At 43.4% G+C, this 17,085-nt stretch overlaps 1 protein-coding gene across 2 annotated transcripts in view; it reads left to right on the forward strand.

The window, feature by feature from the left end:
* The first annotated feature begins 15 nt into the window (after nt 1–15).
* OSBPL10 (oxysterol binding protein like 10) overlaps nt 16–17,085 on the forward strand; it is a 380,443-nt gene continuing 363,373 nt past the window's right edge. For both annotated transcript variants that reach the window (XM_058290903.2, XM_058290904.2), the window contains exon 1: nt 16–324. In XM_058290903.2, the coding sequence (XP_058146886.1) occupies nt 50–324 (275 nt within the window). In that variant the 5' untranslated portion in view covers nt 16–49. The remainder of the gene's footprint in view (nt 325–17,085) is intronic.

Below are 17,085 nucleotides of genomic sequence, written 5' to 3' on the forward strand. Positions count from 1 at the left end.
CCCCAGGAGCCGCCAGCGCCCCGCGCGCCCCCCGGGCGCCCCCCGCACCATGGAGAGGGCGGCCCCGGGCGCCGACAGCGGCGGCGGCAGCAACAGCAGCAGCCGCAGCAGCAGCCGCGCCACCTCGGCGGGCTCGTCGCCCTCCTGCTCCCTGGCCGGCCGCGGGGTGGCGGGCCGCGCGGCGGGGCTGGGCGCGGGGGGCAGCCGCAGCAGCCCGGGCTCGGTGGCCGCCAGCCCGTGCGGGGGCGGCGGGCGGCGGCGGGAGCCGGCGCTCGAGGGCGTGCTCAGCAAATACACCAACCTGCTCCAGGGCTGGCAGAACAGGTAACGGGCCCGCCGCCCGCGCGCGCGGGGGTGGGTGCGGGGTGCGCGCGCGGTGGCGCCCGGGGCCACCGCGGGGCCGCCCTCCCCGCGCCGTCAGCCCCGCTCCGGGGCCGCACCGCGCTGGCGAGTGCCCTCTTTGGGGGGGGCACCTGCGGGGACTGGCGTGGCCGGGGGTGCGCGCCTACCGCGCCTGCCCGCGCTTTCCCGCACCCCGCCAAGAATCGCTGAGAAAGGCAGGCGCGGGGAGCCGGCTTTTGTGCTCGGCTGGAAGAGCGTTTTAACGCGGCCCGGGTCCGAGCGCCCCGATTCTCTCAAGGAAATCGTTCATTTTTCAACTTTGATCACTAAAAACACCACCACCACCCTGGCGCGGGCGAGGTGCACCCTGCCCAGGTGTGGCTTGGGACCTCCGATCCCTGCGAAGGAAGCGGGCTGTTTTTATTTTATTTAACATTCCTCCTCTTTCGAGATGGACGCTTTGCTTCTTAAATTATTCTTGTCCCCCCCCCCCCCCCCCCCCCCCCCGCCTCTCAGGGCCTTTTGAAGTTTCTTGCTCAGTCTCCCCGACAGTTGGGAATGACCTGGTTTTGGACACGTGGGAGTTTGGGGAAGTCCAGGAAACTGCTCCCACAAACACTCTGGGGCCCGTGTGTGGACTGTGAGAGCGAGGAAGACTTGAAAGGGGGCAGATGTGGTCCGGAGGGTTAGCATTTTTTACTTTGCTTTTCAAAAACAAGCTAGAGGAAAACACAAATGTCTGTGCAAGTAGAACAATAGGGCTTTTTGGCGAGGTAGGTGGTGGGCTCTTTTGTCCCACCTTTAAAAAAACTTCCATCTCAGTGGACTTGGGGCTCTTAAGGATGTGCGTGAGATTTGCAGCATGCCCTCGGAGTTCTTGCTTCTTTCTGCTAGTTAAACGAGATTACCACTTGGTCGTATCTTCCACTGGTTTGTTTGGAAATGTTCAGATTGCTTCCTGCTGAAGCACGAAGGGTAGATACGGTGCATGGAACTCCACTAGGAAGATGACTCACGAAGTACAGCAACTGTGTTGCCGCTGTATTGATGGAAAACTTTCTAGGTCCCCTGGGTTTCCTTGGAGATCGGTTACTATATCAGTGGAAGTTGTACTTGAACTTTTGGATCCTTTTATTTCTCAAAATAGCCCCGGTGTCTGCTGTTGCTTCTCCCCTTTTCCCCTTCACATCTTGAAAGCTGAAAAAGAATAGGTACCCTGTGTAGGAAGAGAGTGAGATGACTAAATCTGATTTCAGTTACCGTGTCTTGTAAATGGCACCTCCTGCGACAACGTTTTTGTGTGTGGGGCAACCACGTAGAAGGTTTTTTCTTCCCGCAGCTTAGGGTGCCCACGGAGCTTTTACCCCACATTCCCCTTATTTTACTTGCTTGGGGACGGTGTTGGCCTTGGAACTCTCGATAAAGGATTTGTCCTTTGGAATGGGCTTAGGAAGAATTGGAGCAACTCATGCTTTTGCATAATTTGATTGGGGTTTTCGGTGGGAGGCAAGGTTGAGAAGAGGCAAAATCCTCCTTCTCCTGTGCACCCGAGGGCCACAGAGGTGAAATGAGTTATTGTTTACACTCCTGAGCATTAAGTGAGTTGAGTTGCTTTACTGCGGTGTGCAGCTCTTACCACATTTTTGTTCTTACCACAATAGACTCACCATTAGCCAAATCTTCCATGGACTTCAGAGGCGTTGTCTCGTTTTGATGGTTAACGCCTCAGTGTCTGGGTTTACGTTTCCCACATCTGTGTTCTCTCAGCTTCGGCTGAGGGTCCATTAGTGATCTGAAGATTGACGATGACTTTTGTTACTGCACTCTTCTCCCTTCTCAAAATGTCTTATGCAGGGAGATCTGTACCAGAGACGAGGAGACGAGGATAAAGACAGAAACCTTGAAAATATCCATTAAGTTAATGACTCAGTGACTGTTTAATTGAGCACCTATTACGTGCTCTGTAGAACTACCTTCTGTTGTAAGACTTGGCATTATACCGGTGAACAAAACACATGGGCATTTCCATGCGAAATAGTTGAAGAGACTCAGAAATAAAAAGTAGATGCATTCCTCCCTACTGCCTCCTGCCCCCACCCAGAGCAATGCCTGGTTGCAAATAGGTGGGCTCACCTAGTTGCATGCTCACCTCCCTTTTGGGGCTCTGTAGCATCTTCCTTTGGCAGTTCTTTTCCGCTCCCCTGCACTTCATGAGGAATCTCCAGGCACACAGTTCTTGGAGAACCCTCCCAGGCTCCTTGCTGAGCTGTTTACCATGCCCTGGCCCATTAACATTTTTTATCCTCCTTTCCTTGCATGTTCTCAAGTTGGTGTAAAGCTTGCATTTGATTGCCCAGCATCATATTCTGCCTTTCTTTATTTGTAGTCCATCAGCCCCAACGGCAGGCCCTCAGGAAGGTAGTTTGGACCAGAATACAAAATAAATGACCTAAGAGAGGACACAGAAGAGAAAATCACACGTTATGGAACTCACTCAAGACTTTATTCCCAGGACATGCAGCTTACACTCATGGACTGAGAGACTGTGAAATAATCAGAGCAGGGGGAAAATACGCATTAAGGATTTTCTATAATTGATTATTCTATATACCTAATATATAAAATATTCAGATATAAAAGCCTTGTACAGATTTACAGGATGGTGTTTAGGAGTAAATGCATCTAAACAGGTGCACAAGACAGTTCCAGAAAGTGGCAAGGGCTGTGAAGATTTAGAAAATGGTGAAGAGATAAGTGCATCTGTTGGTGGAAATAATTTAAAGTGCGGAGCTGGAGTCTGTGCGGCTATTCACTTTTTCAGCCACAGAACCTTGTTGTTGTTGGTTTTCATACTTTGGATCAGAGAAGTTGTTGGAGGAGGTGCCATCATTTGAGCCAGTAGTGAGAAGGAAGTAAGTAAAGAGGTCTCCAAGCAGAGGCTCAATGAATGCTTAGGCCATCAGGTGGAACCAGGCTTGGGCGATGCACCATAGCAGAGAGCAGGGAGTGGCTGGAAGGGGGTAGGGGAAAGTGAACCCCGAGAATTTTGGGGAGGCAGGCCAAAATTGTGGGTGAAGGTAAGAACGTCAGTCTGTCTTCTAGTTTCTCAGGGGTGACATGGTCTGATTTATGCTTTAGAAGTTCACTGGCTGCTGGGTGGAGATGAGATTTTTTAAAAAATTTAACGTGCATGGTTAGTGTTTTATTTTTTAAAAGAAGGGTTCTAAAGCTTCACATAAGGCTGAAAAGTAAAGTATAAAATAGACAGTTTTATAAGGATATATAATAGCACGTACTATGTCGCTCACTCCACAAAATCTTGATCTGAGAGTTTATATACCTAGTTGGTCTAGCACCGAGGTTTTTCAAATAGCCAATTTCTCCAGTCTGCATTGCTTCTTATTAGCTGCGCTCGGCTTTTGTTGCCTGATCTCAGAATCCCTCTGCTTTTTCTGAAAGTTGGTCAAGCTATCTACTTTTATTTTTCCCTGGCTAATTTCCTGGGCTTCCTTTGTGGTTTTTGGCGGGCAAGTTTTTGCTGATTTCCACTGGAAGGAGACTGGGAAAAGCGGTGGCTCCCTGACACACACAGGTGTCCTCGTGTCCCCTCCCATCCGTCTGGGAGCCTGAGCCCGTGTGGCCCACGGGAAACTGGGGCTAAGAATTTTAAGGAGGGAGAACAGAACGGGGAGACCCATAGGGCTTCTGCAGTGGTTGAGCAAGAGATCCTGGGGGCTTGAATTAGCAGAGCAAGTTGGAGAGAAGGGGCAGATTGGGAAATGATTTGGGAGTGGAGAGAATGGAAATTGCCCATAGATTGGATGTAGAGGTGAGAGAAAGAAAAGGGTCGTAGATAACTAACCCTATGCGGGGGCTGGGAAGAGGAGGGGTCATTTAGGGAGGTGAGGATCTCAGGCGGGACTTGGTAGGCTGGGGCACAACCCTGACTTCTGTTTAGTCTGTGTCCTGTTTGAGATCCCTCCGCTGAGTAAGAAATTGCCCTTATGAACTCAGATTTACCCTAAAGCTAGTTTCCGTCTCAAACCAAAATGGAACTACCTTGGGGTTACCCATCAAGGGAAGTGTTTGGGGAAAGAATTTTCTAATTGGATCTAGAAATGGATATTTAAATACTTGAAGGTCCTCATTGCCGTTCACTGCTTGTTTGGAGAAAGAAGGACAATGCAGGTATAGAACCAGCCTTCCATTCTTCCTTTGGTGGTGGGTGGGATTGTAAGAACTCAGTAAAACACGGAAAGGCAAATCTTGACTTGGGAAGACTGTTTTTAAGAAAACCGGAGGCCACCCGTAGACATCCATGTGGGGAGGAAGAAGAGTGTACGTTCAGAGTTCAAATCCTGACAGCAGCACTCAGCGCAGGCGTGACCTTGGAGCAGTTTCTTAACGGCACTGGGCTTCTCTGTTCAACGGGGAACCCAATGCTCTCCTTCTCATTCGATAGCTGTGAGGCTTAATGATTAAATGACAAGACTAGCCTATAAAGAATTGTAGCAAGAAACTGAGAAGTGGTAGCTATTATTGGTTTGTCAATTTAGCCCTTCCTAAATGAACTCCTTCCAGTCCATAAAACTCTTGGTTTTCTTTTCTGAGTGCTGTGGTTACCCTGGGACCACATTAACATAATTACTGCAGGGTTCTTTGGGGAGAAGATGATGGCGTCATTTGGAAGGGGTCATTTTAGAATTTGGAACCAAAATATACGGCTGTCTGGGCAGCATGTTGCTCCTTTCCCCCTGCCTGTAACCCCCAGGTCCCTTCCCAGCTTTATTTTTCTCTAGAGCACCACCATCTGACATACTAGAATGTAAGCTCCCTGAGGACAAGGAGGTTTGTCTGTCTTCTGCACTGCCCTGCCATATCTAGCAAAATAAGGGTTCAGTAAATGTTATGGAATGAATAAAAAAAAAAGAATGAACGGCAGAGAAGAAATCAAAGCAGGGCTTAGTGCTATTTTGGTCAACGTTAGCTATGAATATTATGTCACCTTGTCCTTGTGTTAATATGTTTATACTTTGCCCTGTGCTCTGAAACTTTCTTTCTTTGGGGCCAGGAGTTCTGGCTTTTCTTGGGACATGCCCACTGTGATTCAGGGGCCACCCCAGACCATCCCAATTGGGGCTTTAGTACCCAAATATCCAGAGCTGACTTGGCTTGATCTAGGTAAACACCGTGCTGTGTGAATGCATCATTCAGCTGCTGGTCATGATTTCCCAGCACTTTGGGGCCACTTGTCTCATTTTAAAAAATATTTATTTTTGTATTAGAGGAGTTGTGAGTTTACAGAAAAATCAAGCAGAAAATACAGAGTCCCCACATAGCCCACTCACACAGTTTTCCCTGTGATTGCCACTTTGCATTGGCATGGTGCCTTTTTTACAATTGATGAAATAATATTATTATAATTCAATTATTTACTATAGACCACAGTTTACATTAGGGATCACTGTTCATGTGTGCAGTTCTAAGTTTTTTTAAAGAAGTTTTTATTCTAGTAACATCGGCCATCTGAACTTTCCCCCTTTTAACCACATTCAAATATAAAATTCCATGGTGTTTATGACATTCACAATGTTGTGCTACTGTCAACACCATCTGTGGCAGTTTGAGATGATTTTATGAATCCCAAAGAGAGAGAGATGATGTTTTTAAACTAATCTGCCCCTGTGGGTGTGATACCCTTTGATTGCATTAAATTCAGTTGAGGGTCCTTTGATTAGATTCCTGGAGAAGATCTCATTATGGCTTTTGATTGGGGTCGTGATTCATGTTGAGTCTCTGCCCTCTTGCTGGGTCTGATAAAAACTGACAGAAAGAGACACACACACAGCCACAGGAAAAGGACGCCGCCATTTTTGATCCTGCATGTGAGAGAGGACTAGAAGAGCGTATAAGCACGAAGCCCCCAAGAGGCTGGGCCCACGGAGCAGCTCAGGAGGAGATGGTGAGCCTAGAGGGGAAGGCAGAGATTGGCGGCCATCTTGCTTTGCCACAGGCCCAGTCAACAGGAGCTGACTTTGGTGAGAAAGCACTTCTTGTGGTGCCTCGGTTTGGATTTTTCACAGCCTCGGAACTGTAAGCTTTTACCCCAAATAAATCCCCTTCCTAAAAGCCAACCGGTTTCTGGTACTTTGCATCAGCAGCCCTTTGGCAAACTAAAACACCATCCATTACTAAAACTTTTCCATCACCCCAAACAGAAACTCTACACCAATTAAGCAGTAAGTTCCCATTCTGTACCCCTACCCCGGCCCCTGGTAACCTGTATTCTAATTTCTGACTCTCTGAATTTATTCTAACTATTTCGTATCACAGTGGGCTTATACGTGATGTATCCTTTTGTGTCTGGCTTATTTCACTCAACATGATGTCTTCAAGGTTCAAATCTGGAAGTGGACTTGGCCCAGTGGTTAGGGCGTCCATCTACCACGTGGGAGGTCCACGGTTCAAACCCCAGGCCTCCTTGACCCGTGTGCAGCTGGCCCATGCACAGTGCTGATGCGCACAAGGAGTGCCCTGCCACGCAGGGGTGTCCCCGCGTAGGGGAGCCCCATGAGCAAGGAGTGCACCCCGTAAGGAGAGCCGCCCAGTGTGAAAAAAGCACAGCCCCCCCAGGAGTGGCACTGCACACACAGAGAGCTGACGCAACAAGATGATGCAACAAAAAGACACAGATTCCCCTGCCACTAACAACAACAGAAGTGGACAAAGAAGATGCAGCAAATAGACACAGAGAACAGACAACCGGGGTGCGGGGGGGAGGGGAGAGAAATAAATAAATAAATCTTTTAAAAAAAGGTTCAAACCTGTTGTTACATATATCAGGACTTCATTACTTTTTATGGCTGAATAATATTTCATTTTGTGTATACACTGAATTTTGTTTATCCATTCTTCCAACGGTAGACATATGGGGTTTTTCCCATCTTTTGGCTATTGTGAATAATGCTATTATGAACATCGATGTGTAAATAGCTGTTTGAGTCCTGGATTTCAATTCTTTTGGGTTTATACATAGAAGTGGGATTACCAGGTCATCTGGTAATTTTATACTTAACTTTCTCAGGACCTACCAAACTATTTTCCACAGTGGCTCCACCATTTTACATTCTCTCTAACAATGTATAAGGGTTCCAATTTTTCCACATCCTCTTCAACATTTGTTATTGTCCATTTTTTAAAAGTAGTAAACATCATAGTGGGTTTGATATGGTATCTCATTGTGCTTTTGATTTGCATTTCTCTAATGGCTAATAATGTTAAGCATCCTTTCATGTTTTTATTGCCATTTACATATACTCTTGTGAGAAATGTCTATTGAAGTCCTTTACCATTTTTTAATTGGGTTGGCATGTGGTTGTTGAGTTTTAATATTTCTTTATTCTGGATATTAAACCCTCATCAGATAATGTGGTTACTTTCATGATAAAGACCTTTACACAGGAAAGTTTTAAATTTTGATGAGGTCCCATTTATATATATTTTTTCTTTTGTTGCTCATGCTTTTGGTGTAGACTTAAGAAACTGTTGCCCAATACAAAGTTCTAAAGGTGCTTCCCTCTGTTTTCTCTAGGAGTTTTGTGGTTCTGGTCCATATATTTAGGTCTCTGATCCGTTTTGAGTTGATTTTTGTGTGTAGTGTGAAGCAGGTCTATCTTCATTTATTTATTTTCCCCATTTAAAAAAATTATTGAAATAAATCACTCATACATAACCACTTTCATTTATTTTTGCATGTGGACACCCAGTTTTCCCAGCACTATTAGTTGAAGGGACTGTTCTTTTCCAACAGAGTAGACTTGACACCCTTGTCAAAAATCAGTTGGCCATAAGTGTGAGGACTGATTTCTGAACTTTCAAGTCAATTCCATTGGTCTGTACGTCTGTCCTTGTACCAATAACATGTTTTAGCCATGGCATTCTCTTTTAGTTACTGTAGCTTTTCTAATTAAGTTTGGAAATATGGACATGTGAGTCTTCCATTTCTGCAAAGGAAGCTGTTGGAATTTTGATAGACATTTGTTTTAGTTTCCTTGGCTGCTCAAGCAATGGGTTGACTTAAAAATAAGCATTTATTAGATTGCAGATTTGAGGCTAGGAAAAAGTCCAAATCAAGGTATTATCAAGGTGATGCTTTCTTCCCGAAGACTGCCGATCCTTGGTCCTGGATTCCTCTGTTCTATGGCAATGCACATGGCGTCCTCTCCCTTCCCGTCTGGGTTCCACAGGCCTTCATCTTCTTGCTTCCCATGGCTTGCTTTCTCACCGAATTTCATTCTTTTTATGAAAGAGTCCAGTAATAGGATTAAGACCCATCTTGATTGAGTTGGGCCACACCTTAACGAAAGTAACCTCATCAAAAATCCGACTTACAGAGGGTTTGCACCCACAGGAATGGATCAAGTTAAGAACATGTTTCCCTGGAGGTACTTACAACTCTAAACCACCGTTGCATGCATTGAATCTTTAAATCAATTGTGGTAGAATTTACATCTTAACAATATTTGGTCTTCCAATCCATGAACATGGAATGTCCTTTCATTTATTTAGGTCTTTTTTGATTTCTTTTAGCAATGGTTTGTAGTTTTCCATTTATAAGTCCTTTACAACCTTGGTTAAATTTGTTCCTAGATATTTGATTCTTTTAGTTGTTACTGTAAGTGGAATTTCTCTTGATTTCCTCTTTGGATTGTTCATTAGTAGTATATAAAAAATACTTTGCTGAATTTATTAGTTCTAGTAGCTCTGTTGTGGATTTTCTATATATAGGGTCATGTCTGCAAATAGGGAAGTTTTCTTTCCAATTTTGATGCCTTTTTTTTTTTTTAGATTTTTATTTTTGATCTATTTCTCTCCCCTTCCCGCCCCGCTCCCCCCCCCCCCGCCCCAGTTGTCTGTTCTCTGTGTCCGTTTGCTGCGTGTTCTTCTTTTTGTCTGCTTCTGTTGTTGTCAGCGGCACGGGAATCTTGTTTCTTTCTGTTGTGTCATCTTGTGTCAGCTCTCCGTGTGTGTGGCGCCATTCCTGGGCAGGCTGCACTTTCTTTTGCGCTGGGCGGCTCTCCTTACAGGGTGCACTCCTTGTGCGTGGGGCTACCCTACACGGGGACACCCCTGCGTGGCAGGGCACTCCTTGCACACATCAGCACTGCGCGTGGGCCAGCTGCACACGGGTCAAGGAGGCCCGGGGTTTGAACCGCTGACCTCCCATGTGGTAGGTGGACGCCCTATCCATTGGGCCAAGTCCGCTTCCCTGATGCCTTTTAATATTATTTTTTTCTTGCGTTACTCTTATGACTAGAACATTCCATACAGTGTTGAATGGCAGTGGTGGACGGTGGCATCCTTGTCTTGTTCCTGATCTTAGAGGGAAAGCTTTCAGTTTTTCACCATTGAGTATGATGTTAGTGTTGGATTTTTCATGTATGCTCTTTATTGTGTTGAGGATGTTTCCTTCTATTCTTAGTTTTCTAACTTTCTATCAAGAAGGGGTGCCAGATTTTTTGAAATGCCTTTCTCTGTTCTTCTCTTAGTTTGCCAAAGGGCTGCCAATGGAATATACCAGAAATGGGTTGCTTTTATAGTGGGAATTTTCTTAGGGGAAAATCTTATAGTTCCAAAGCTCTGAAAATGCCCACATCAAGGTGTCATCAGAGATGCTTTCTCACCAAAGGTCCCTGCTGGCAGGTCTTGGAGCAGACTACCTCGTGGCGAGTTAAGATGGGGGTCTGCGGTTTTTCTGTACTTACTGCTGAAGCTCAGCTCTGCAAGATTGGGCATCTCTCCCTGGGCCTCGGCTCCTTGAGCCTCTCTGGGCTTCTCTGTTTTTCTGCGGCTGTAGGTGAACCTGAAGTCCTGGCTGGGTCAAAGTGGCAGAGCTCCCTTTTCTGTGCGTCTCTCTGTCTCTCTGTTTATATAAACTTCCTGTAAAAGTGTGGATACCCAACCTGGGTCATGCCTTACTAATGTAGTGCAATCAAAAGCAATCTAATCAAGTAATCTAGTTAAAGGCTCCTAAACTGAATTTAATGCAATCAAAGGGTCCCACACTCATAGGAATGGATTAGTTAAAAAACATTATCTTTTCTAGGGTTCCCAAAATTCCAACTATCCCAGTTCTATTAATGTGATATATTACTTTAACTGATTTTCTTATATCGAATCATCTTTGTATGCCTGGGATAAATCCCACTTGATCATGGTGTATAATTCTTTGAATGTGCTTTTCAATCCGGCTCACTAGTATTTTGCTGAGGATTTTTTGCATCTATATTCATAATAGGTATTGTCCTGTAATTTTCTTTTCTTGTGATACCTTTTTCTGGTTTTGGTATTAGAATGATGCTGGCCTCATAGAATATGTAGGGAGTGTTCCCTCCAGTTTTTTTGAAGAGTTTGAGCAGTGTCGGTGTTAATTCCTCTTGGAATGTTTGGTTAAATTCCTTCTGTGACGCCATCTGGTCCTAGGATTTTTTCTAAGTAGGGGAATTTTGATTACACATTCAGTATCTTTACTTGTTGTTCGTCTGTTGATACTTTATATTTCTTATTTCTTCTTGAGTCAGTGAAAGTGGTTTGTGTGTTTCTAGGAATTTGTCCGTTTTACCTAGGGTGTCTAATTTGTTGCCATTCATAGTATCCTCTTTATTTTTTTTCTTTAAGATTTATTTATTTATTTATTTCTCTCCACTTTCCCCCCCATTCCGGTTGTCTGTTCTCTGTATCTATTTGCTGCATCTTCTTTGTCCGCTTCTGTTGTTGCCAGCAGCACGGGAATCTGTGTTTCTTTTTGTTGCATCATCTTGTTGTGTCAGCTCTCTGTGTGTGCGGCACCATTCCTGGGCACGTTGAACTTTCTTTTGCTCTGGGCGGCTCTCCTTACGGGGCGCACTCTTGCGCGTGGGGCTCCCCTACGCGGGGGACACACCTGTGTAGCACGGCACTCCTTGCGCGCATCAGCACTGCGCATGGGCCAGCTGCACACGGGTCAAGGAGGCCCAGGGTTTGAACTGCGGTCCTCCCATGTGGTAGACGGACGCCCTAACCACTGGACTAGTCTGCCGCCCCATAGTATCCTCTTAAAATCCTTTTTTATTTCTGAGAAGTCAATAGCAATGGTGCCACACTTTCATTTCTGATTTTAGTTATTTTTGTCCTTTATTTGTCAGCCTAGCTAAGATTTTTGTCAAATTTTTTCATCTTTTCAGAGAACTAACTTTTGGTTTTGTTGATTCTCTCTCTCTCTTTTTTTTTTTCACTTCTCTATTTCATTCATCTGTGATCTTTGTTATTGCCTTTCTTCTGCTCACTTTGGGCTTCATTTACCTCTTTCTTGATCTTATAGTTGTGAGGTTAGCACTTTGATTTGAGATTTTTTTTTAAATGCAAGTGTTTAGGGCTATAAATTTAGCGCTGCCTCTGCTGCATCCCATGTATTCTGGTATGTTGTATTTTCATTTGTCTCACAATATTTCCTAATTTTCCCTGTGATTTCATCTTTGACCCATGGTTGTTTAAGAGTATGTTTTAAAATTTCCACATATTTGTGAATTTTCCAGTTCTTCATCTATTACTGATTATTAGCATCATTCCATTGTGGTCAAGAATATACTTTGTATGATTTTGTTATTTTTAAATTTATTAAGACTTATTTTGTGAACTAAAATATGACCTATTCTGGAGAATGAGCCATGTGCACTTGATCAGAATGTGTATTCTGCTGTTGTTAGGTAAAGTTTTCTATATATCTCTTTTAGGTCTAATTGGTCTTTAGTAATCTTCAAGTCTTCTGTTTCCTTATTGATCTTCTGTCTAGATGTTCTGTTTATTACTGAAAGTGATATATTGAAGACTCGTACTATTATTGTAGAACTGTTTCTCCCTTCAAACCTGCCAATATTCGCTTACATATATTTTGGGACTCTGCTGTTGGGTGAAGATGTATTTATAACTATTATGTTTTCCTATTAAGTCAACCCCTTTATCAATATATAATGACCTTCCTTGTCTTTCATAACAGTTTTTGACTTAAAACTGAGCTACCCGAGCTCTCTTTTGGTAACTATTTGCATGATATATATATATTTCTATTCTTTCACTTTCAACCTACTTGTGTCTTTGAATTTAAGGTGAGTCTCTTGTAAACAGTATCTAATTGGGTTGTACTTTTTAAAATCCATTCTGCCAATCTCTGCCTTTTGATTGGAGAGTTTAATCCAATTACATTTAAAGTAGTTACTGATGGTGGTGGACTTGGCCCAGGGGTTAGGGCGTCCGTCTACCACATGGGAGGTCTGCGGTTCAAACCCCGGTTCAAATCCCGGGACTCCTTGACCCGTGTGGAGCTGGCCCATGTGCAGTGCTGATGCACGCAAGGAGTGCCGTGCCATGCAGTGGTGTCCCTGCGTAGGGGAGTCCCACGCGCAAGGAGTGAGCCCCGTAAGGAGAGCCGCCCAGCGCGAAAAAAAGTGCCTGTCCAGGAATGGTGCCGCACACTCGGAGAACTGACACAACAAGATGAGGCAACAAAAAGAAACACAGATTCCCCTGCCGCTGACAACAACAGAAGTGGACAAAGAAGAAGATGCAGAAAATGGACACAGAGAACAGACAACGGGGTGGGGGGGAGGGGAGAGAAATAAATAAATAAATCTTTAATAAAAAAAAATAAAGTAGTTACTGATAATGGCTTTCTTCTGCCATTTTGCTATTTAGTCCTTATATATCTTATACAGTTTTTGTCCCTCAATTTTTCCATTATTTACTTGATTTTTTTGGGTAGTATGCCATTTTGAGTTCTTTCTCATTCCTTTTTGTATATATTCTTTGGTTATTTTCATATGGGTATCATTGGGCTTAAATTTAACATCCTAAATTAAAACAATCATGTTTGATTTGATACCAACAGAACTTCAATATCATACACATACACTGTTCCCATACCCCTTCATTCCCCCTCACCTTTTTATTATACTTGTTACAAATTAGATCTTTGCATATTATAGGTCTAGAACCATCAATTTTTCATTACTTTTTATGTATTTGCATTTTAGAACCTGTAAGAAATAAAACATATAGTTACATACTAAAATCACATTGTAATATTACTGGCATTTATAATATAAAACGGTAGAATTGGCATGTGTAGTTTACCTATGTGTTTACCTTTACCAGGGGTCTTTATTTTTTTATGCTGCTTTGGTCTCCTGTCTGGTGTCCTTTCCTTTCTGTATGAAGTACTACCTTTAGTGTTGTTTTTGTTTACCTGGGAATGTCTTAATCTCTCCCTAATATTTTAAAATTAACAGCTTTATTGATAAGGAATTCACACACTATATAATTCACTCATTTAAAGTGTCAATTCAGTGGGTTTTCATATATTTGCAGAGTTGTGTGCAGCCATCACAATTTTAGGACATCTTATCACCTTGCCCCAAAATTCTCTCACATACACACACACACATACACACACACACACACACCCCAAGACCTAGACAACCATGAATCTACTTTACATATCTATGGATTTATATGTTCATTTAAAAATCATACAATATGTTGTCTTTTGTGATTGGCTTCTTTCACTCAGCGTAATGCTTTCAGGGTTCCTCCAGGCACTTCATTCCTTTCCATGCCTGTATAATATTCCATTGTATGGATTTACCACCTTTTGTTTATCCATTTGTCCAGTGATGGACATTGGATTGTTTCTACCTTTTGGCTATTTTGAATAGTACTGCTATGAGCATTCATGTGCAAGTTTTTGTGTGGACATAATGCTTTCATTTCTTTTGGATATACACCTAGGAGTGGAACTGCTGAACCGTATGGTCAATCTGTGTTTAACCTTTTTCTCCCTCATTTTTGAAAGATAGACTCACCAGATATAAAATTCTTGGTTGGTAATAGTTTTCTTTGATCACTTTAAATATTTAATCCCACTGTCTTCTTGCCTCCATGTTTTTCATTTTTTAAATGAGAACTAGGCACGTGGGACTCCCTTGTACTTAATGTGCTGGTTTTGTCTTGCAGCTTTCAGTACTCTCTCCTTACCACTGGCACTTGACTGTTTGATTAGTATGTGTCTGAACATAGTTCTCTTTGAGTTTATCCTGTTTGGATTTTCCTTAGGTTTCTTGAATGTGTATATTCATGTGTTTCATTAAATTTGGGAAGTTTTCTGTTATTATCTTTGAATATTCCTTCTGTCCCTATCTCTTTTTTTTCCCCTCCCTCTGGGATTTCCATAATGCATATACTGGTATGCTTATTGGTGTCCTATAGGTCTCTTAGGCTCTTTTTACTGTTTTTCATTTTTTTCCCTTTCTTCTCAATTTGAAGCATTTCAGTTTTCTTGTCTTTGAGTTCACTGCTTCTTTCTTCTGTCTGCTCCAATCTGTGGTTGAAACTCTCTAGGGAATTTTTCATTTTGGTTATTACTTGGTGTTTCTGTTTGGTTCCTTTTAAAAATTTGTCTCCTCATTGAGAGATTTATATTGTTTGTTCCTCATTTTTCTGATATCCTTTAGTTCTCTGTGTTTTCCTTCATCTCGGCCATATTGAGGACATTAAATGAAAAATCTTTAGAATTTCCAAAGTCTGGTATTTTTTGTTGATGGTTTCTGGGATTTCGTCTTATTATCTTTGCAATCTTTTGTTTTGCACACTGCACAGTTTACAGTTTAAAGTTTTTTCTCTGGAGTTTAGCCCCTGAGCTGTCTGTTCCTGAAGTTTGAATCCAGATTGTGATATGACCGAGATGTCCCCGAGGACCAGAAGCTAATAAACACAAACAAAACCCTGCAGAGAACACCTCTCACAGTCTTTGCAAATGGACTCTGTGTTGCCTGGTGTTCTCCTTCAGAGTTTAGCCCTCCCGTCAAGAACATTGGCCCAAGGTGAAAGCTAAGTCCAGTGTTCTCTTAGTTTCTTCTCAGACTCCTTTTTGTCCTGGGGTTGTGTTTGCTTGTGGCCTAAGGAATTCCCCTGTTTGGGAATTCATATCCCCAATACTCCCCCTGAAATAGAGTTTCTTCTTCTCAGGGGGCTCTGTTCCCCTTCCAGGAGCTCTATTGTATATCTTAAAGCAGGTAAGCCTTTGCCCCCGCCTGCTTTGATTGAATTGATTTTTTTCCCCTGTGGAGTTTCTTGGTTCAGTCTTTCGGGCTGCCACCTGCTGGATTGGCACTGATATCCAGGCACCTTGGTGCACTCATCTGGGTAACTCTGCTTCCTCTGGAACAGGGCCGAGCCCTACAATGGGTGTACAGGTTAGCGCCAGCCACACTGTGCTGCGAACGGGGTGGCTGAGGAGCCAGCAGGGGCTCTATGCGCTTTTTCTACCATTTAAAAAAAAAAACTCTATTTTTAAAGAAGTTTTAGATTTCAGAAAAGTTACATCGAAAATACAGGGGATTCCCACATACCATGTCCCCTCCCCTACCATTTTTTAAAGGCTTTTTTTTTTAAAAAAATTGGGCCTTGCCCAATACCCTCTAACTTTTTCCAAAGTTCTGAGGATGAAGACTCTGCTAGTTTTTGGCCAAGTTTCTGTGGGGAAACAGCATCCTGGAGTCTTTTATTACTCAATCTTTGTCGACTGGAACCATATATTAACTTTTTAAAAATTTTATTTTATTTGTTTATTTTTAAAATTTATCTTTCCCACCCCCCCAGTTGTCTGCTCTCTGTGTCCATTCACTGTGTGTTCCTCTGTGACCGCTTCTATCCTTATCAGCGGCACCGGGAATCTGTGTTTCTTTTCGTTGTGTCATCTTGCTGTGTCAGCTCTCTGTGTGTGCGGTGCCATTCTTAGGCAGGCTGCACTTTCTTTTGCGCTGGGCAGTTCTTCTTATACATGGGGCTCCCCTACGTGGGGGACACTCCTGCGTGGCACGGCACTCCTTGTGCGCATCAGCGCTGTGCGTGGGCCAGCTCCACACGGGTCAAGGAGCCCGGGGTTTGAACTGCAGACCTCCCATGTGGTAGGTGGATGCCCTAACCACTGGGCCATGTCTGCTTTCCCATATATTAACTTTTAATACCATACTGAGTTTAAATGAGTTTAATACCATACTGAGTTTAAATACCATACTGAGTTTAAATGAGTGTTATTTGATTTTTCCAATAAATTTAAAGGTGAGTGGTGATATCAGAGTTGAGACTCTTGCTCTAGGTTTTATGTTCTTGCCTATGTGTATTTGAGAAGTATTAGGGGAAGCAGATGTGGCTCAAGTGATTGGACTTCCATCTACCACATGGGAGGCCCCAGTTTTAATTCCCAGTACCTCCTGGAGAAGGCAAGCTGGTGTGGTGGTAAGACACGGCGAGCTGACGCAATAAGATGATGCAACAAAGAGACAAAGAGAAAAGACAATGAGAGACATGACAAACCAGGAAGCGGGGGTGACTCTAGTCACCTCTAAAGAGAAGATGAGCAGACACACAGAGCACACAGCGAATGGACACAGAGAGCAGGCAGTGAGCACAGACAACGGGGTGGGGGGTGGTGGTGAATAAATAAATAAAATAAATCTTTTTTTTTTTTTAAAGAAGTATTAGCATATTTTGCTGTCTAGATTGTCAGATTGGTCTGAGGCTATCCACCAGAATGCTTGAGAGACACCACATCGCTTCACTGACAATCGTGATCAAGGATGCTTGCCTACATTAGAAAACAGTGTTTAATATGACCTGTTCATGTCTTCAAAATGTTTATTGAGCATGTGC

The sequence above is a fragment of the Dasypus novemcinctus genome, chromosome 31 (genome assembly GCF_030445035.2).
Source record: "Dasypus novemcinctus isolate mDasNov1 chromosome 31, mDasNov1.1.hap2, whole genome shotgun sequence".
Classification (NCBI taxonomy): domain Eukaryota; kingdom Metazoa; phylum Chordata; class Mammalia; order Cingulata; family Dasypodidae; genus Dasypus; species Dasypus novemcinctus.